This window comes from Hoplias malabaricus, chromosome 10 (genome assembly GCF_029633855.1).
Source record: "Hoplias malabaricus isolate fHopMal1 chromosome 10, fHopMal1.hap1, whole genome shotgun sequence".
NCBI lineage: Eukaryota > Metazoa > Chordata > Actinopteri > Characiformes > Erythrinidae > Hoplias > Hoplias malabaricus.
The window spans coordinates 16,262,050-16,284,695 of NC_089809.1; the positions used below are offsets into that span (position 1 = coordinate 16,262,050).

Sequence of the window (22,646 nt, forward strand, 5' to 3'; positions counted from 1 at the left end):
TATTTGGCTCCAGCATCAGATTTCCTTCATTCATTCATTGTCTGTAACCACTTCTTCTGTTCAGGGTTGGGGTGATACTTTTGAGTCGCCAATCCACCTACCAACGTGTTTTTTTCTTTTTTTTTTTCTTTTTTTTTTTTTTGGGTCATGGGAGGAAACCTGAGCACCTGGAGAAACACACACGGACAAGGGAAGAACACACCAAACTCCTCACAGACAGTCACCTAGAGCAGGACTTGAACCCACAAGCTCCAGGTCCCTGGAGCTGTGTGACTACGACTACCTGCTGTGCCACCTTGCCGCCCCACTCAGAGTCAATATCGATATATCTGAAAAGTCACGTATACTTACACATTTGAGCTGAAGTTATAAGTATGTTTCAGGCTGCAGTGGTTTTTGAATGAGGTGGAATACAGGTCTGCTGATCAGAACAGATATTTAGCATATGTTTAAAGCACACTAAGAAGAACATAAAAAATAATAAGAAGAATTAAGGCTTTCAAACATCCCAAAACTACTTTAATGATTCATTTATTCTACTCTATTCTCTGTAAACTGTTATCCAGTTTTGGGTGGTTCCAGAGCCTACCCAGAATGACTGGGCACAAAGCACCTGCTTTGTGACAGTTCCTTATGCTTGATGGAGATCATTAATTGCCAGCTCTGTTAAATGAACATAATGTTGGCTAGACTTCTGCTGAGTGATGGGGCAGACAGAGTTAGAACTCAGAATTTGACAAGTACGGAGCTTGCATTCTATATTCATTTATCCATTCATTGTGTGCAACCGCACATTCAGTTCAGAGGGGCACCAGTCCTTTGCATGGCGACACAAACTCTCACATTAAATAAAACATATAATTATAAAATATAATTATATCAATAGCGATATTTTATCATATAAATCTAGGAAAAAATAAGACAAAAGTCTTTCTATTTGCCTTACTTATAAAAGCATAACTTTTTGTGGGTTGAAAATTGTAAGTAATAATAGACAATAAAGCACAACAATAAACAAATCTGTGGCATTGACTTAAAAAAGTGATTAAACTCTTAGTTGATGACAAACTACATTATTTAGTAAATACATGAGAATTAAACACAGGGGAACAATGACTTGTGCTTAATTTACTAAGCATTCCATTACCTAAAAAGGAAAATATCTCAATGGAGGTATAACTGTATAATATTTATTGGTAGTAGGATTCACTAGCAAAATATATGAAAATAAAAATGAATCCTCCTAAAGGAAAAAAGGGAAAAGGCTGTGTCCAATTTGTTTACATTTTTGAAATTGCATTAAGAATGTGTTTAAATGTCCTTTAAGGCAGTGATTAAATACTCTTTTTCGAGATATTTTAACAGTTTAAAAATTTACAGATAAACCAAAATGAAACCGGTGCGCCCCCTCCTCACCCCCCACCGCTCGGTGCGGAACCTTTCTGTGGGCTGTTGTTGGTGTGTTGCACGGATCTGGGCTCGGCTATGGAGGAGTGACAGCTGCAGCGGCGCTGATGTGTTTCTGCGAAAAAACGTTCTTAAATACGGAATATTTTTAATGAATTTGCGTTAAAATGTTTTTTTAGCCCCCCTCCAGTGGGCGTCGTCGCTCGGGCAGTGGATGAAGTCGAGTTCTCCGTGCTGTGGACGCGGACGGAGGACGGGTGGAGACTACGTATTTATTCATTCACTTCCATTTGTATTTATTTTTTAAATATTAATACTAATATTATGACAGATGATAGGAGCTGGTGAAGGCGTGTAGTGGCTTTGTTTTTGCAGGGAGCGAGAGAGAGTTGGGAGAAAGGAGTAGGGATTGAGGTTGAGCTTAGAAGGAGATTTCTAAATTTTATAGAGAAGGGAGAGATTGAGAGAGAGAGAGAGACAGGGTGAAAAAGAGGGAGACAGATTCAAAGAGAGATAAATAGAAAATAGTTGAAAAAGAGGGAAACATTCGGATATAGATATAAAATATACGGGGAAGAGACTAGAGAGGAAAAAAGAGTGAATGAGAGGGGGAGGAAAAAAAGACTGAATGTGAGTGAGACATTAAAAGAGAGAAATCAAAGAGCAAAAAAAGGAGAGTGAATACGAAAGACCATTTTAGAGTGAAAAAGAGACAGAAGCAGAACGGTAGATAGTGAGAGTGAGAAAAAGAGTGATTGGGTTCCTACCACTGGCCTGCACATAGTGCCTGTACCTGTCACCCAGCACCATGGGGAACACAACCTCCTGCTGCGTGTCCTCCAGCCCGAAGCTCCGCAGAAATGCACACTCGCGCCTGGAACCATATCGCCCAGAGCCTGAACTCAGCCGTGAGGACACAGGCTGCAACCTGCAGCACATCAGTGACAGGGAGAACATTGAAGGTAGGTGGACCGTGTTAAGTGTTAGGTTCAAATTGTTGGTGCCAGATGCCGCCAAAGTGGCCAGGGACGGTACCCTGTGTGATATTGCATTCTCTGGAGTGCTGGAACAACATCCATTACCTTTGGGACGGAGTTCGGGTCTGTTTGTAATCCACCACTCACTGTCCGACACCTGTACCTGACCTTACTAATGCACATATGCACAGACAAGTGTTCACAGCAGTGTATCACACCTAGTGTAAAGATTTCTTAGAAGAGAAAAGGATTTTGCTGCCATAAACGAGAAAGAGCAGCCTCTAATTATTGTAGATTTGAGGGAAATGTTGGCTAAGCAGGTGCTCACAAACTTTATTTAGAGCATTGATGGTTTGTGGTGTACATTTTTCTATAACATAAACCCGAACACTCAAAGAACCTTTTGCATGATTTGTGTTCTTCAGACTAAAAATTGCTTCTGTATAGCATCAAAAATGGTTCCTAGATTGTTGAGATGTCAAGTTTGTTTCAAAAGAAGAACAGTTTTTAGTGCCATGTAGAACCCTTTTAATAAAGGGGCTATGTAAACACATTTAAAACACATTCTTCATCTATCTGAAGACTTGACCATAGGTGGTTTAAAGCAACACTGTGTACGATTAGGCATATTTGGCTCCCCCTGTTAGCAGGGTGTTATTCACTTTTACAGAACTGTCCTGAATTCAAGAGCAGGTGGGTAATTCCTTACCCTCCTTCAGAAGTTATATAGTGCAGTTTCTGCAGTGCTGTGCTCAAAGTAGCAAGGGCAGAGGCTCTTTTTTCGTTTTTACAGGTCAGTGGAGCATCACAATGATTTTTAAACTGTGATTTTAATACTAGTGTATTTTTTAAGGTTCAGTGATATCAGCTGAAGTAACCTTGATGGCCCATGGTTGTCGTGTTATTTGTGCTAGATGCAGCATAGATGGACCTCGATATCTGACAGTTTTTAGTAATGTCTGCCTTAGCGGCACTGATTTCACATCAGGGACGTGTGCAGTACCTGAATATGTTATGATTATTGTGTCAAGAAATGTCAAACTAAGTGATATTTGAATTATTCAGATAACAAACACATTTTGAAGTTTCTCTCTGTTTGCTTTATATTATCCTATAATACTGTTATGTATTGCATCTCTTGGCTATGTGACCCCAGTTTGCCTGTGTATAAGTCAAGAACACTAGCAAGAATAAGAATGGTTAACTGCTAAAAGCTGCCTGCGTCACATCCATGGGACATAAACCAAATGGAGCAAATCCACAGCCCAACGGCCCATTGCTGTTGCTGATGCTTTGACCCCAACCCAGGAAGTTTAGAGGGGACATCAATGATAGGGAGAACATACACTTGCAGGCAATTTCCATGACCCTAAGCTTATTAGGGCTGGACAATTAGTCAGTACCAATATATATCGCAATACAAAATGTTTCAATAGCGTTGATATGATTTTATACACATTTTCAATACTTCAATACACATTATTGACCACATATGTCACTGACTGACATTCATTACAGGATGCACAGGTTCAACTACACAGTTAGTTTAAAAATATTAATATTGATATAGCCAAAAGGTTGTTGTGTGATGGTGTTGTCATGTTGCTTTCAGTTCTTGGCAGATGTTCTGTGGATTTTTTAACTTTTCATATCGATATTGGGATTATATCGTATCGACCTAAATTAAGAAATATATTGTAATATAAATTTTGACCACTTCGTCAATGTCTTAAAATATTTGGAGCCTTAAATAGAGTGAGTGATTGATTTGGATGCAGTCGGAGTGGCTTGGCTTGGACGGTGCAGCATCAGTAGTCCATGGTGAGTTTGTTTGCCTACCCTTTTTTACATTTCAGTCTGATGGAACCTACGATGCTTGTATGTTTGCATTGTAAAGGAGTGGTCATTATTATGCAAATGTTTTAATGCTGATGCAAATTTTTAAAAGGTTTATTCATGTAGGTGGTGAATATGGTTAAATGACATACTCTGATGATCAGTGCTTTGTAGGTTTTGGCACCACAGTATCCTAGTTCAAAATCAAGTATAGTTATGCTTATTTTGTTACTAGCAAGGGTGTGCCTTCTCCATCCTCTAATCAAGGGGTCAGGAATAGGCAGACCGCAGTCCAGACCCTGACACTGTTCTATCTGGAGCTGGACCTGTAATGGATAAACTATTGAGACTGTTTAATTTTGAATAGAGTGTTTGTTTTAAGCGGTGTGACTCTTCTAGTCATTATGGTTCAGTTTTAGCACTCCAGGAAACTCACAGACAAATTTTCCCTAAATTAAAATTATTTTTAAAAATAAGGGAACCGTTGAAATATTCTCATAATGCTGAAAATGGATTATGTTTACAGATAAAGTCCCATCCAGCATAAAGAGCCAATCAGCTTGCTGTTAACGGATAAAGTCCTGCCCTTCAGCCAATCAGATAAGAGCCAATCAGATTGCTGGTTATGGAAAAGCAGTAAAGTCAACTGCAACTACAAAAGTCATTAGGGTCTATGTTTAAAATATTTATATTTCTTTTCATTCATCATTGTTTTATTTGTACATTTTATTTTAAATGAGAAAAGAACATTTGTTTTTTATAATTATTCATAAATCTTATTGAAATACATTGAAAGTGTGATTTGATTTGACATTAAGTTGTTAACTGCATAAAATTGCTGTAAATATAAGGCTATTTTAAAGTACAGGATATGGCACTGATCATAATGCTAGTTATACATTATGTTCCAGACCTTGGTTTGGGAAAAGTTTCTCTAACTTGACCTTAATAAGTTTTAATTAATTACTAATCCAAAGTACTATTATATAGTATGCCAAACTTGCTAGGGGAAGAAAATATATATATATAATGTTTCAATTAAACTTTTCCTATCCTGTAAAGTTGTATGTTCCCTCCCGTATTTAGCCCAAATTTACTTGTGATTGTCATAAAATATTCTTGTTATGAGACAGCATTTGAGACCCCTCAAAATTTGTTCCAGTTCGAAGACTGTTTACATCTGGCAGTAACAAGCGTTTTTGGTGGTCAGATCACGTTCGGGTGAGATCCAAGCTTAAACAGCTAAAACAAGCTGCTGTGTCTCACTGGGTGCTGCTGTTTTCTTGTTTGTGAGATGTGAGTGGCTCTTTGTCATTTAAAGGGTCTACGATTGTGGAGAAATTGCAGTTTGTTTATGTTCTGAAGCTCTGCGTCTTTTAAGGTGGAACAGTATGTTTGAGAAGAAAAACGACTGTTGTTTGTGCGTAGCTGAAGTTCAAAATGTCTAAGTTTTATTCACTGTTTGAATTACCACAAAAACCTGTTTAGTTGTAACTTGTTTAATTTTCACAGTGTTTATTTTCATTCAACTTACTAGTTAACTTGTTCGAAGGTGACTGAAGTCTAACTTGTCTGTTAGTTTTTGTCTGTGGTAAGAACTACCACAGTAACTCGAGTTGTTTAGATTTGTAGCACTGTTGGTTATTGCAGTTAGCGGTCTCCCGAGATATTTTCACCTTAATTAATCCGAAACAGCAAAAATAAATCAATATTACACACCTATGGAGTAGGAATATTGCTAAACCCTCATCTAGGTTCATGCGTTTGAATGTTTGGAGTTCTCTCTGTTGCCTTTTCTGTGCCATGAGCAGAGAGAGAGGGAGAGAAAGCCTATCATACCGGACTGAGGCAGCTCGTTTATTTACTTGTTTACTGACACCGGGGCTTTGTAAACACATTACACTGGTTTCGAGCACAGTGACAGGCTGGAGAGCTAGCAAAGGGTGAGGAGACATCTGAAATGGATAAAAAGTGTTATTTCAATACAATCTTGAACTTGAGTCTTTAAGGGACATGTGCCAAATCAGTTGGTTGTGGAAAAAAAGGCTGGTTAAAACAGAGTGAGAATGGTGGAGGTGATCATGTGTTTTTTGAGTATGAATTTATTTCTCATCCTTGATAAACAGTTGGGCTGCCATTAGCTTCAACGTGTAACACTCCTTTCTTTATTTGAATACCTTTTTATATATTTAATTCAGGTAGTACTGGCCTTATGTGATCACAATTAGACCTGTGTTGTTGGCCTGTGCATCTTAAAAAAGGCTTAGGCCTATTGGTTATCCATTTGAGTGATGGATGTGATTAAATGTAACTAAGATCTGTCTTTCTGTTCTTCTGCTCGACCTCTTAGATTCAGGATGTTGATATGAGTTGTTTATTCATGAGGTACATTATGTTCCATCTTTTATGAGCTATTATTTTAACCTATACTGAACCCTTCATCTGCTGTGTGTCTGTTTCTTTTCTTTGACCCTCTGAAGATTTGTGGGTGGCAGCACTAATCTGCAGCAGAGCCTTAATACGGTTAGCATGTCAGGCGTCTGTTGGGAGTTTTTTCTTTTTCTTTCAGCTGCTCTGGGTTCAGCTGTGCCCTCCCAGTGCAGTTTAGCATCTAAAAGGGTCGTGTGAGAGCAGACAGGGATGAGCTGCGCTGATCCTAAAAGGAGGATGTTGAGCTCAGTCCATCCTGCTGTTCCTGTCTCTGGGCTTATTCAAAGATGCAGAATGTGCTCAGATCAGGTTTTGGGAGTGTTTTATTTAAAGCAAAACTAGGTAAGGTGTGGTATTTTTACTCCTAGGCTCCCCTTGCTAGCAGAGTGAAATTCACTTTTACAGCACTATCCTGAAATAAGGCGTGAGGGGGAGGGAGGTGGGGTGGTTCCCTAAACTCCAACAAAAGTTACATATTGCAGCTTCTGAAGTGCTGAATCCCGAATTTGCAATGGCAGGTTATATTATCCCTTTTACAGGTCAGTTAAGCATTGCAATGATATTGAAGCTGTAATTTAAGGTACAAATACTACCTAGTGTTGCTTTAAGAGTGGGTGCAGATAGATAAGTTAGGCTTGTGGTTTAATGATAATTTGATAATCCCTAAGGTTTTAAACTTCAGTTTGATTCAGTGACGTTGACTCATACAGCCATCTGTTAAAGCTCACCCTGGTTCTGATTTTTTAAAAATTTTTAAATATTTTTTTTGTTTGTGTTCCCCCGATTTTATTGGACTGGTTCAATTCTTCATGGACTCAGATTGGATAAGAGGGGACTAGGAAAACCCAGGAGGCTCCGTTTTGGTGGGGAGGGCGTGTCATTTGGGGGTTTGTGAAGATTCAAAAAACCCTCACAGCACTGTTCACACATCTAATTTCAAGTGTTCTCAGAGGAATGCAGAAAAGTCTGGAACGTATACCTGAACACTAAGCACTTTTGTAAGTCGCTCTGGATAAGAGTGTCTGCTAATTCCTGTAAATGTAAATATACCTGGTATGTATATCCTTGCTATGCACTTTACCTTAAGCATTAATATCTTGCACATTACCTACCTGCCTTGAAAAACCTTTATGGGAATGAAGAAAACAATAAAACCACAAGTAAATTAAGGATTAACCATGAATATACTTTATAGGAAATAGGGCCTTTTGTAGTATCTTGGGAGATGTGGTCTAAAAATCTATATTTAAATCATTTTAAGACAAGAATAGTGAGTGATCCAGTGCATGTAATATTTTGTTAAGGAATTTATTTATGAATATTAGCATTAATAGCTGCAGTGTATTATAACTTCATCTATTTGTATCTACAAAATCATTATTTATTTTCGACGATTAGAAAGCCCTTTGAATTTGGCAGTTTTGCTCTAATCAGCTTGAGAAAAGGTGCTTAGTGTTTATTTTTAGCTCATACATGAAAAACAGAGAAGGACCCAGTATTTGGGTCAGTGTGGGAGTTTTTCAAACTGAAACTGTTGTTTCAGTTATTTTGCAATATTTTAACACACTAACTACTTTTATGCTGTGATCATGTTTGTTGCAGTCAACAGTAAAGGTTTCTGGTCACATTTAACAGGTCACTAGTAACATTTTCAGATATTGTTGTACAGACAATAAAAACAGACAAATAATAATTTTTTATTTAATAGAGCGCATTTTAACAACGAGATGCCTGGCAGAATTACGGGTCCCAGTTTCAAGTGAACTTCGCTGAGGCAGCAGTGGCAGGAGACACTCTCTCAGAAAAAGAGGAAGTTCATAAAAGTCATTGACTACAGTTATATGCCTATCAGTGTCACAGTGAGAATTAAATCCAAGGAAAATGAATGAATACTTATGAGGTCTTATCATAACTGTTAAGTGAGTGTGATAATAATCTAGTGTGAGTGTAGTGTGGGGCAAATGAACAGCCAGTACAGGTGCATCTAAATAAATTAGAATGTCATCAAATTGTTATTTATTTCAGTAATTCAGTTCAGAAAGTGAAACTCGTATTATATTACAAACAGAGTGATTTATGTCATGTGTTTATTTCTTTTAATGTTGATGATTATGTCTTACAGCCAATGAAAACCCAAACATCATTATCTCACAAAATTAGAATAATCAACACAAAACACCTGCAAATGTTTCCCAAGCCATTAAAATGGTCCCTTGACCCCAGCTGACTTGACAGATGTCCAGAAGACAGCCATTGACACCCTCCTGCTTGGAATGAAAAAGTGTGGTAGAAAAAGGTGCACAAGCAATAGAGATAACCTCAGCCTTGGAAGCATTGTCAAGAAAAGACCATTCAAAAATGTGGGGGAGATTCAGATGGAGTGGACTGTTGCTGAAGTCAGTGGTTCAAGAGCCACCACACACAGACATATCCAGGACATGGGCTACATCTGTCGCACTCCTTTTGTGAAGCCACTCATGACCCAGAGACAATGCCAGAAGTGTCTTACCTGGGCCAAGTAGAAAAAGGACTGGACTGTTGCGCAGAGGTTTAGATGAAAGTAAATGTTGCATTTAATTTGAAAATCAACATCCCAGAGTTTGGAGGAAGAGTGGAGAGGCACACAGTCCAAGCTGCTTGAGTCTAGTGTGAGGTTTCCCCAATCAGTGATGGTTTGGGGAGCCATGTTATCTGCTAGTGTTGGTCCACTGTGTTATAACAAGTCCAAAGTCCGTGAGCCGTCTACCAGGAAATTTTAGAGCACCTTTAATGATTCTATATAATATGAGTTTCACTTTTTGAATTGAATTACTGAACTAAATTAACTTTTTGATGAAATCTAATTTATTAAGAGGCATCTGTATCTGTAGCCTAGTTATGGTAAAGGCCCAATGTTGTTAGTCAGTGCTTTGTTATGGTGAGGCATTTTGGTAGTCTGCATCCCAGTGGTTTGTTACACACTAATAGGAATACTGTACATACAATGTACTAAATTTCAGAGTGTGATTTCGGCAAGCTAGTGCACAAAATATTTACATAATACACAGTTTCTTACTAACAGGACACAATGAACTGTTGCTATGACAACACACATCATACCAAGCTGCAGCTGCAATGCTGTCTTCAATATTTTCTTTCAAAGGCTGAAACTCAAATATCTCCCTTCACACTGCGTAGTGAATAGTGTAGGACACAAAATAATGGTATTAACACTAAAAGAGTGCATTATATTCCAGATAATGAAACCATTTAAATTCTATATGAGTTTTTATGTCCCCTTGAGTGTAGTAGTATTAATTTAATAATTTGGGATGTGCACTATGTAGGGAGTAGTGCACTGTTTGGGACAGAAACCCAAGAAAACGTGGGATGCAAATGTAGATTAGCTCTTAAGGAGGTGAGCAGGAGCCCCAGATCTTGAGACTTGTTTTGTCATGCATCTAATCTGGAGTTTATTCCAATAGTCCCAATTAAAAGTCAGATTATAGATTTTATAGTCAGTTTATAGATTATAGACTCATACCACTCAAAATATGGAATCTTGACAGATTAATGATTTATTTATTTCAATAATACAAATAATGAAAGTAGATAATATTTTAATATTATATTTTATTATCCATATTCCAAAATGCATGTTTCTATAGTGTTTTTTGTTATTGGAAGATCAATGATAGTTGACTGGAACTGTTTATATCAGGTAATATATTTAATAAAAATTTATATTTGACAATGATTACTTTATTCTCATTTCTGCATAGCTTATTTGTAATTTGTGATACATCTACATTGCTGAATCACAACATATGAGGACCTGGGGATGAAATAAATATTAGTGTAGGAGTGTTTATAGGTTCAGTCTTCACAATCTGTTTGTGTGCTATTTCATTTTGAATATAAGGACATGATTTCTGTTAGTTAATTGTGAATGTCTGCACTGAATAAACATTGTTTATTTGTACAGAAATGTACAAATACTGAAGAAAAGTTTTGTCCTATGACAACCCGTGAGAAAATTGTGTTTTATATTAAACCAAAGTGAATTTGTTAAGTTAAAATTATTGGTTATTAATATTGGTATGGGCTACACCAAGGTGCTAATTATTGGTTATCGTATAAGCCCCAAAAAATTAATATCGGAGCATCCCTACTTCACAGATGTGCAAGTCACCCATGCCATGTAATGCACCCACATATCATCACAGATACAAAGACATTGTTGTTTCTAGATCCTGTTTATACATGGTTTCTTCTTTGCATTTTTGAGTTTTACCTTGCATTTGTGAATGCAGCAACCAACTGTGTTCATAGACAGTGGTTTGGGAATTGTTTCTGAGCCCATGCTGTGAGTTCCATTACAGAAACCTGTCGTTATACAGTGCAGTGCCACCTAAGAATCTGAAGATCACTGCCAGCCACTATTGGTTTTGGATATAGGTTTTGCCTAAATGATTACACATTTATTTATTTATTTATTTATTTAGGAAATTGGGTTTGGATTACCAGTTGTGTTCTAAGCCTTATAATGAGAATGCACTTCACAGCTGCCGTTTTACTGTACAATAGTGCTGTCAAACCATTATATATTGCTGTATTTCAGTTTTCATCTTTAGCTTCAGTAAATGAGAACAGAACTCCTTTCATTTCCACCTGTTTAAATGATAGGCACTTTACATTGACCAACGTGATTATGTTCAAAAGGACACTTATCAGATTAATTTAAGAATCCTACTGCTCCTGCAGTAAGAGAAAGTGTGGGTGGGTGTGTATGTGTCTGTGAGTGAGAGAGAGAACCCATTAGAGACTTTGTCAAGTTTTTCACCTTGTTAAACACAGTGTTGTTTATATGCTTCAAGAAGTATCATGCTCAATAATAATGTCTGAGCATTTCCACTTTGAAACTGCTGAGAGGTTTCTTACATCATAAACTTAAGTAACCATTCCTGTAAACTGGCGTGGTGAGGTTTTCCACCTGCAGATGAGCGACTGGCTGTGGATGTAAAAGTGTGGATTAATTGCCTGTTCATAAGGAGGTGGTTATGTTTTTTAGCGATTTAATCAGTAACAAGAAGGGAAATTAGAGGCTAATTATCATATTAATGCATTATCATTATAGTAACATTTCAAAACAGAATAAATAAACTATAACATGCAATTCCACCACAACTGTGGTATGTTCACCATAGTCCTAGTACACAGTGTAATTTGTAATGAAATCAAAACCTAATTTGCAATTTACAAGTTGCATTCAAAATATTTTGGTATTTGAATATTGTTACTGACTCCGGTTTCCTCCCACAGTCCAAAAACACACGTTGGTAGGTGGATTGGCGACTCAAAACTGTCCGTAAGTGCGAGTGTGTGAGTGAATATGTGTGTATGTGTTTCTGTGTTGCCCTGTGAAGGACTGGATTGCTAACAGGGGGCCGATACTACTTATTTCATATTATTAAATTAATATAATAATAATAATATAATAAGGCGGCCTGGAGGTTGTGGGTTTGATTCCCGCTCCGGGTGACTGTCTGTGAGGAGTTGGTGTGTTCTCCCCGTGTCCGCGTGTTTTTCCTCCGGGTGCTCCGGTTTCCTCCCATAGTCCAAAAACACACGATGCAGGTGGATTGGTGACTCAAAAGTGTCCGTAGGTGTGAGTGAATGTGTGTGTGTGTGTGTGTGTGTGTGTGTGTGTCTGTGTTGCCCTGTGAGGGACTGGCGCCCCCTCCAGGGTGTATTCCCGCCTTGCGCCCAATGATTCCAGGTAGGCTCTGGACCCACCGTGACCCTGAATTGGATAAGCGGTTACAGATAATGAATGAATGAATGAATGAATATTGTTACTGAGTTAATGAAAAATAAATATGGTTAAAAGAACAAATATCTTTGCATTAATTTGGCAGTACGTTCATATAAAGGCATATGTTTTGTTTCTTACCAAAATGTAATGTATATTATTAATATATATATTATTAATAATAGGCGCCCCCTCCAAGGTGTATTCCCGCCTTGCGCCCAATGATTCCAGGTAGGCTCTGGACCCACCGCGACCCTGAACTGGATAAGCGGATACAGATAATGAATGAATATTATTAATATGTCTTAATTATAAGCAATACTAGCACTTTTTACAGGCTGTAACAGTATTTCAGTACCCATCTTCCTACCCTCCTTCCTACCCTCCTCCAAAAGTGCTCATCCTAGAATTAGCAGTGACAGTGGCCCTATTTTCCCTGTTACAAGTCAGTGAAGCATCACAATGATTTTGAAGGTGTAATTTTTTAGGTAAAAGTACCACATAGTATTCCTTTAAATACATCCAGACATTATATAAATAATCATTTGTTTGTATTATATTATGCTCCACCTCATTTTCTCTCATCCTTTGCTTTTTTATAAATACATTCCTTTACGCACTCTTGGACACTTGGGGAAGGTGGCCATGTGTAGGACAATTGATCCCTGCTGTTCTCATCAGTATTTAGTTTTGAGGAATGAGCACGTGTTCATATATTGTATGTTAAATAAAACCCTAAAATATAAAACTGCTCATGAAATGCTTTCCATCTACACAACTTCATAGCAAAGGGTAGAACTACACAGCAAAAAATACACAAAAAAATCATGATAATGATTAACATGAGATTAATTTTGTGCAGCCCTGTTGATAAAGAAATGTTTAGAGAGAGAGAGAAAGAGATGTAGGGCAAAGCTAATTCACTGTATGTGTGTGTGTTCGTTCGTTCAGGGCCAGCCTGTACCAGGCATTTGAGATGGAAGAAGCACAGTGCTCTGAACCAGGCCTGATTAACACCAGCCAGCAGCTGTGGAAAGCCCACTTAGAGAAACCTTTATCCACAGAGATCCTCTCTTTAATGAAGGCTCTTGTGGTTATTACTCAGAGCCTTTTACTTACAGTGGAATGTAATGACTGTGCTTCTTGAGTTACAGTGTTTTTTTTTGGTTTTTTTTGCGCTTTTAGAATAAGTAGATTCCAAAAGCACAGACTGCAGTACTCTTAAATTACAGACATTTCAGATACTGGTTGTCACGGACAAGGTCTTTTTACTTCATTCAGTGTTGTATTTCCTGATGAACCCGCCCATTACATATAGACATAAGTAATAATTCAAGTAATACTCATCTTGATCTGATGACTGAACGTTAGATTCAGAATTTTTATTCAGTTTTCAATATAGGAGAGTGTCATCAAATAAGTGCCTCATGCTTTAGTTTATAGCCTCCAAGATGCGATCGCTACCTCGTGAGACATTCCTATGGTGCTCAGTTGCTAGAATCATGCTGGAGTTGTGAAAGTAATCCAAAATGAATTAGCGAGTATCCATTTTCCTATTGTTTTTGACTGCAATCACGTTCGAAGGTTTAGTGGGAAGCCCTTTTACAAGTGCGGAGGTAAACTGCAAATTTCAGGAGAAATTTTTGATCGTTATCTAGTTTATGATAAGCGTAGTTCTGGTGACCGATATATTTCATAGGAGGTGCATAAAGCTCTTTCACAGTTACTGTGTAAATGGCAATGATATTGGGATTGCTGAAGCATTTCTGTCACTACTTAGGGACTCTATTGGACACTCACAATGTAAGTGTGCTATAAGAGGAAAATGTGCTTAACTGTTATATTAAAAAAATAAAATAAAATCTTATTGAGCTGTGCGTTGACATATTTTCCATTGAACAGTAATAGACCGTGCTTTTATGGTTTTTCCCCAACATTCAACCTGAGGAATAAACTCCAGAAACCTGGCCATTCGTCACAGATGGATTCCAGTGTGACTGTGGCGTGATTCTGTGGTGTGTGTGCATATGACTGCCTGTGTGTGTGTGTGTGTGTGTGTGTGTACGCCTTGAGGCTGTATGAGTGTTTGTGATCTAAATGTGTGACTAGAAGGAAGTCAGCCATGAGACTGCTGACTTGAGACTACGCTTGGACTGATGTATCGTTTGAATAAAATGAAGCCTGATAATGACATTAATCAAATTTATCAGTAACATCAGTCAGTTAAGGCCTTTTTCCACAAAAGATATTGGAGTCTGTTTGTATTTTATAATTATTTTGGTGCATATTACCAAATATCTTATATAAAATATAATTATATAAAATGTCTCAGTGAGTGTCTTTAACAAAAGACAAACAAGCTATGAGAAAGAGACAGCAAGAGTAAGAGAAAGATAAGCACTGTTTCATTGTCCACTTCAGCCTGCTATCTTCTTGTAGGCTCTTTGGGTGATGGCTCGAGAATAAAGCTAATTTTAGCAATACATACAGTATGGTGCAGAAAGCAGTTATACAAAGCTTCTCTTGGAGTCTGGACATGGACGTATTTATGGTGATGTGTGTGTGTGTGCGCGCGAGCTGAATGTATCTTATATAGCCCAGAAGTGTGAGCAAAGCTGGAGATTAATGCTCTCATGAAAGCTCTGGGAATTAGCTGAAATGTATATTTAGGCTGTTATTAGCCACCAATGTAGAGACCCTGTGGGTGAGAGGAGACAGTGAGCCATTAGTAGAGAATCATAGCAAAATACCTAAGGGACCATATTGGCTTCTGAATTAGGGAGTGGAGTTGAAATGAAGTGTGTGAAATCGTTACCAAATAAGATCTACAATAGTGTAGAATATAGTACAGTATGAAGGACAGCTGCTGTGTTCAAAGTGCAAGTAGTAATCATGATTTAGTTGATTTTTTATTTTTTTTTTAAACCACATAACTATTGGTGACATGTTTATGTAAAGAAACATGCAAGTAATCTCTCAGTTAAATGGTCAGCAAAAATGATTGAGGAAATATCCATATTGTAATTATTATGACAGACCTAATACAATTATGTTTCCTAACTCATTCATTCATATCCGTTGTCTGTAACCATATATCCAGTTCAGGGTTGCGGTGGGTCCGGAGCCTACTTGGAATCACTGGGCACAAGGCGGGAATGTCCTTCACAGAGTGACATTCACTCACACATTCACACCTACAGGCACTTACGAGTCACCAATCCCCCCACACATATATAGGGTGGTTAAAACAAACAAACATTATTAGTGCACCACTTGTTTGTACCTATAAATTGATAATTAACGATCACTGGATTAAGAACACCTACCTTGTATCTGTACTCATTGTCCATTAGATCATCTCCACTGATTTATTTATCCTCATTTTACTGAGTCAGGACCTCCACAGAGCAGGTATGATTTGGGTGATAGATCATTCTAAGCACTAAAGAGACATTTAATTGTTTGTGATGTTTTGGTGTTATGTTGGTACGACTGGATCAACCACAAATATCCAGCCAACAGGGTCCTGTGGGAAATGTCCTGTGTCCACTGATGTAGATTAGAGGACGAACAACACAAACGGTGCAGCAACAAATGAGCTACTGTCTCTAATTTTGCATGTACAAGGTGGAACAACGAAGTAGGTGTGTCTAATGGAGTGGACAGTGAGTGGACACAGTGTTTAAAAACTCAAGCAGCACTGCAGTGTCTGATCCACTAATACAAGCACAACAGAGCTTGAATGAAAAATGATTGAGCTGAAAATGATCCACCAACCAAATCATACCTGTTCTGTGGTATTTGAAATGGGGATAAGTAATATAGAAACAACTGGAAACAAATGGGTCTGGAACTAGAGAACCACACAGTGTTTCAAATCCAATGAGTAAAAGGTAGCTTGTATAGTTGACTCTTTAAATGCTGGTCTTGAAGCAGCATGGCCATTTATTATTTCTCAGAAGTGACAGGTGAATCGCAGCAAGAAACTATAGTGGCTTTTCTCTGCTCTTTGTAGTATAAAGCCTAGGGCACACACTGACCTTACCTATTGTTTGCTTTTGGCTTTGGTGTGCTCATAAATCACTTTGACTGTATGTGTGTATAAATGTGTGTGTGTGTGTGTGTGTGTGTGTGTGGGTATATATATACATACCTAGCACACTAGTCTGGATTCTGCAGTCTCAGGACACCACCATGGCATATCATTTGTTGTCTGTAACCGCATATCCAGTTCAGGGTTTCGGTGGGTCCTGAGCCTACCTAGAAGGCCCTGAATGGGGCGCCAGTCTTTCACAGGGCAACATACACACACGTTCATACATTCACTCACACACTCACACCTACAGACACTTTTCAGTTGCCAATTCACCTACTAATGTGTGCCTTAAGTCATGTAGATCCAGCTTTATTGAACAAACATCACCATAGTCTTGGTGTCAACAATTGGCTTAAGATTTCATTACTATTTTAATATTCTTTAAACTCAGCAACACCCAAAGGAACAAAAAACACAGACTGTAATGGGGATGTGTGTGAGTATCGCAGAAGGCTGCTGACCCATGCAGCTGACTCTCTTAGCAGTAGAATAAGCTCAGCATAAAGGAGGGTGTTTCACTGAAAAAAAAATGCCCATGTTTGTTATTTGATAAGTGGCTTGTAATAATTTATTTTCCGTTTTATTTCTTCTTTCCCACTATGTATTTAGGCCTTACTCACAAGAGTTCACTCAGAGTTCCAACATGTGATTATGACATTTTGATTTTTAATGACATTGATTTATGATGTTGCTATCTTAAATTTGAATAAAACTCTGTGTACCAAATGACCAATGGCCTGTTTGACCAGTATAGTTCAGTTTAAACACAATTATTTTCTTTGTTTTTGTGAGAAATACTGGATTTGTTTGAAATGCAGATGCAAGAACCTTTTTGCTAGCTACAAAGAGCATATGAAAGACATTTGGATTTGCTAAAAAATAGTGGTTTATGTTTGATTAGCTAAAGAGGCTGTGCTTACTAGAGAATCCTTTTCTTAGTATCTATAAAGTATTGCAGAGTACATTTTAGTTCAGGTGGTAGTGCAAAACAGAGTTTTACTGTTCAGTGTAACTATAATTTCAGTCACAGATGCTCTGCCCACAAATAGACAGTCTCTGATATTTTCAGTGCTTTAAGCTGGCCTCACTGTCAGGATTTTGCCAGTTCTGATTAATATTTTTACATCTGCATATACACTTTTCTGTGTCTAGTTTTCTATGGGCTTTGGCACTGATCTGACATGAATCAAACATGTCTCCTACATATCATGCCAAAATAGCAGACTTTTGCATATCAGTCCGTTCTTTTCCTGCAGTAGTATGCAACTTTGGCCCTTGAGAATCTGGCATTGTGAGATTGTAACAGACACATAGGCCTGTCAAGTAGCCATTTTTATGGTTAATATATTGTTTTAAAAATAATTGCTATAAATCACATTGTCATTTTAAAATAGTTTTATGTCACTGATATTAGTAACATCTTAGACATTAAGAATGTTCATATATATATATATATATATATATATATATATATATATATAAAACAAACACACTTAATGTAATCAAATCAAACATGCCAGTAAAGCAAATGAGTAATATGTAGGTCAGTAAAAATTATTGAGGAGATGCCCATAGGCTATATTGTATGATACATCGACATTATAGTTATTGTGACATGTGGCATATAGACATAGTATTCCTCTGTGCATATGACAGTCATGAAAGAATTTTGAATTTTGCATCCTGAAATTCCACTGTTTTGCACGTTTAGGAATTTCTTCCACTGCTCTGGGGTATTTTAACATGTAGGACAGTAGTACTCTAGGCCCAGTATAGAAAACCATTTCCCACAAACGTTTATGGCAAAATAATATATTTAAGATTCTAAAAGCTGGTGGTTCAGTTGCTTCCCATTGCCGTTTTCTTTCTGCTTCTTTGCTTTATTTATTATGCATTCATGCTTTGATGTTTATCCTTCCTTTCTTTGGTGCTTATTTTAGAATCCTGATGCTTTCCTTCTGATATTCACAAATACACACATACATACTCATATAGTGTGCAAGCAAACAACCAAACAGACATATCTATGTTTTTTTTTTTTTTTAAATGATGTACAATGACTCTGCAGAGCTAAATTTAGTGATACAACAGTATGATATACCAGATTGATATCTAGAGTTGGCTTATAAGTACTGATTGGTTTCAGTAACAGAAAATGTGGGTTGAGAATTATAACAAATCTGGTCCTGAAATAACACTGTTGATGTGTGTGTGAGACTCTGCCTGTCTATTATTATTAGTGTGTTTGAAGTGTTCTACTTTGGGTGTTCTTTTAAGCACTTCATTTACAATTAGCTCGATTTGAAGATTAATTAATATTTAAAAATATATATACTGTTTTAGGATTGGTACCAGCACATTTCAAGGTTTCAGTGTATAGGTTTTGGGCAATATAAAATTGGGAATTTATATATAGAGTATTATCATGGTATTTACATTGAGTTACAAAACAAAATAAAGATATACATGGAATCTGCAAACTGGACTCCAGAGTGGGATAGTGGTCTAAGTGTTGTTTTTGTCAGAAGAAGATTCATATCTTTTCATAGTGTGACTTTTATTATTATTATTTTTTTTATCAAATATTTTAGATTTCCACTCTCACCCTTTCAAGTTCTACATTTCTTCTTTACATGTTTGCTACTGTTCTTTCATTCACTGTTAACAGTGTTTGCATTCTTTAAAAGAAGTAAAAAGAGAAAGGCTGTGGAGAGATCTAAGGAGGGGGCAGTAAAAATGTAACAGACAAATGGGGAGAGGAAGTGAGCTGTAAATCAGCAGGAGGGAACCCCAGGCAATTGGGATGGTGTTGAGGAAAGTAGTGTGGACATGTTGCTGGGATTTTGCGTGGATCCCAGATCAATTTCGACTCTTCCTCAGAAAATTAGATGTTTCGCTGCTGGCTGGAACCAGTACAAAACTGAAAACTAAACCAGACAGAACCAGGAACCTCAGAGCAGGACTATTTGTAAAACATTGTTATACAGTTGGTTTTAAGGGTCCTCTTTTCCTTTGGGTACATCTTTCTTCTAGTTTGTGCTCAACTGTAATGAGACATGTTCAGTGTCTCTGAGTCTAATCAGTAGAGCATTAACTGCAGGGGCCTAATCAATGCTGTTGGTGTGTGTGTGCGTGTGTGTGTGTGTGTGTGTGTGTGTGTGTGTGTGTGTGTGTGTGTGTGTTCCGCTTGTGTTCTTACATTTTTTTAACTACAATTAAACAGGGGAGAAATTTGCTATTGTCCCTATGGTGAGTTTCGGAAATTTTAGAAACGATTTTAAGCTCAAATAAGGTGGAAAATTAATTTAGAATATGGAAATGGCTGGTATCTACCTACTGCACACGTGGCATAGCACGAGCCGGAGCCTGTGACTGCGCAACCCCTGGCTTTTTGCTCCCTCTTCTATCCACACTTTAGGACAACTCTGTTTTCATACCAGCACCTTTTTACCTTTCAGCACCGTTCATACTAAAACTTCTTAGTTTAGGGCATGTGTAGATTACTGTACACACATACAGCACTGTTCAGAAGTCATGCAGCATTTATTTACTTTCCTGCCAATACAGTAAGAACTTTTCAAAAAGAAGTACTATTCGACATAAGCCACAAGAAATTAACATTAAGCTTTTTGACATGTTTTTTTAAATGTATAATCAGAGTTTAAAAAAAAATCTGATTAAAACATAAACCCACTTAAATCCCCCTTTCGAACAACTCTCCTCCCCACAATCACAAGTACTCCTTCAGAAGTTTATTCGCAAGGTGTAGTTTATAGGGGGGAAAAAAAAGACTCATTTCACTCGTCACTGCATATCACTGCAGATAATTCTTTATTGTCCATAACATTTACAAAATATTTGAATGGAAACCCAGCTTATGACTTGTGCTGAGTATATATATATGACTGTGTTTGTGTGTGTGTGAGTGAGAGAGAGAGAGAAATAGTGAGAGTGAGAGAGAGATCTACAGGCAATGGAGTCCAGGTGCAGCTTGAAAGCATAAGGAAATGTCTTCTGGCTGTACCTTCAAAGCCTATGTTGTTGTTGTGTTTGAAGTACTGAGTACTTCACACTGAGCTATAAGTCATTTAGAACTCTAGAGAGCCTGGAATATCGCATCTTCTATGTCCGACCCTACAGTTAGTAACTGATATAGGGCTGGTGTTGAATTTCAAGTTATTCTTGTCATGCTTTTTCCTGCATGTGGATGTCCTGAAGGCCTATAAACATTAAACGTTTGACTAAAACTACACCATTCCAACATGTGTGTCCTCATTTTTAGCATTTTAACTTTAAAGAGATGTGCATGATTAATTCAGCCAGAAAAAAAGCTGGGAAAATATAGCAGGCGAATTCAACCCTGTCTGTAGCTACATTAAAGCCCCACTAAAAGCACTCTTTTTAGTTACAGCAGAAAGGGCCAGAGTAGGGTGGAGCTAAGAGACATCTAAATGGATAAAGACAGCTGTGTGTACTCCCAGCCCTCTGACAGGGCACTGTAAACATTAGCCATGTGAGCTGAGCTGATTCAACACTGCTTTTGCTGCCTACTTAAGGGTATTATTCTTATTCACAGTGTAGTATTATTATTTTTAACTCTTACTTTTCCCTGTTAGCTTGGACACTCCCAGTCTAACACAATGGCAACAACCTGGGACAATGTGGAGCACATACTTTCTCTAAGACATGTGAATTAGGGCTGTGCCATATCGTATCGTTCGCAAAAATATTGTAATAATTTTTAAACGATTTTCAGACTTGTTTAGTGATGTCATGCAGTTACCCATAATACAGCTTATGTTCTATACATGAGTCATTTAGCCACAGTGAAGTACGGTGGAAAGTGATGGAATTTGCTCCAAAATAGTGGAGTGGCTTGTGGAGGTAGTTTGGTTCTAAAATATCAGATGAACCATAAACCATGGTTATGATGTTGGAAATGAAAGAAGCCTTTAATATTATTAGTATATATTAAATATATGTTATTTAATATAATTCATATTTATATAACACTGATTTTGTTGCAATAGTCTGTTTTTGAAATTAATACAAGTGTTTTTCAGTGTGCCCAGTGAAGGACTGGGGCCCCCTCCAAGGTGTATTCCCGCCTTGCACCCAATGATTCCAGGTAGGCTCTGGACCCACCGCGACCATGAACTGGATAAGCAGTTACAGATGAATGAATGAATGAATGAATGAATGTCTCAGTGTTTTGTCCAGTATCCCCAAGAATATCGTTATTGCAAATATACTCTGAAATATCTTGATATTATTTTAGGGCCATATCGCCCACCCCTAATGTGAATCTGTCTACTGCTATTTTTCAAACTGCTGCTAACACAATGCCACTGAGCAGCTCAGCATGCTTGTAGAGGTACAATAAATGCTCAGATCTATTGTGCCAACTTATGGACACACACACTGGTTGATACTGTGCTTGTGATGATGAGAAAGTGATGCCATCCTATCCAACTAGACAGCAAGGCCATGTGTTCTTTGCACTCCAGGACTCGGATGGCTGAGGCTTCACCTGGAATCAAAGCTCAACCCGGCTGTTGCCTTGTGAAATGGGCGTGGAAATCAGCATAATCAACAGTGCTCCATTCTCATTGGGTTAGCAGTTTCACATTAGATGAGCGCTGATATTCTCAAAGAAGAGCTTTCTGAGCTCTACTTTTACTGTTAGTCTTGCTTCAGTTAGTCATCCATCCCCCCCGTCTCTCCCACTTGCATCAGTATATCTCCATTTTCTGTTTGGACAGCAGTGTTGAAGTGGGAGTTGTGGTTCTAGGTCAAAAGACATAGTCCAGAATTAACTATTAATTAACACAATTTTCTGTATATTAATCACATATTGCCTGAAATGTATTTAATTCATTTAATTTGATGTTATGGCTTTTGCCTGAAGTCTGAACAGTGGCCCTCATTAAAGTGGATGTTCCAGTAATTTGTGGGCATGTCTGTGGATTGCTGTTAGATGTGAACTCAATTGGATTAACCGCTGTTCCTTTACATATATTGATGTAATTTTACAGTAGCTAGAGTGAAGCTTGAAACTCTCAATTTGTTATGAGACAGTATGAGTCCACAGACCATTATTGCACAAGTG

At 37.7% G+C, this 22,646-nt stretch overlaps 1 protein-coding gene across 3 annotated transcripts in view; it reads left to right on the forward strand.

The window, feature by feature from the left end:
- The first annotated feature begins 1,491 nt into the window (after positions 1-1,491).
- The window catches only part of ccny (cyclin Y), a 95,023-nt gene continuing 73,868 nt past the window's right edge, over positions 1,492-22,646 (forward strand). For all 3 annotated transcript variants that reach the window (XR_010804346.1, XM_066682908.1, XM_066682909.1), the window contains exon 1: positions 1,492-2,369. Coding sequence is in view for 2 of the 3 variants with exons in the window: in XM_066682908.1 (XP_066539005.1) it covers positions 2,216-2,369 (154 nt within the window). In the remaining variant the exon portion in view is untranslated. The remainder of the gene's footprint in view (positions 2,370-22,646) is intronic.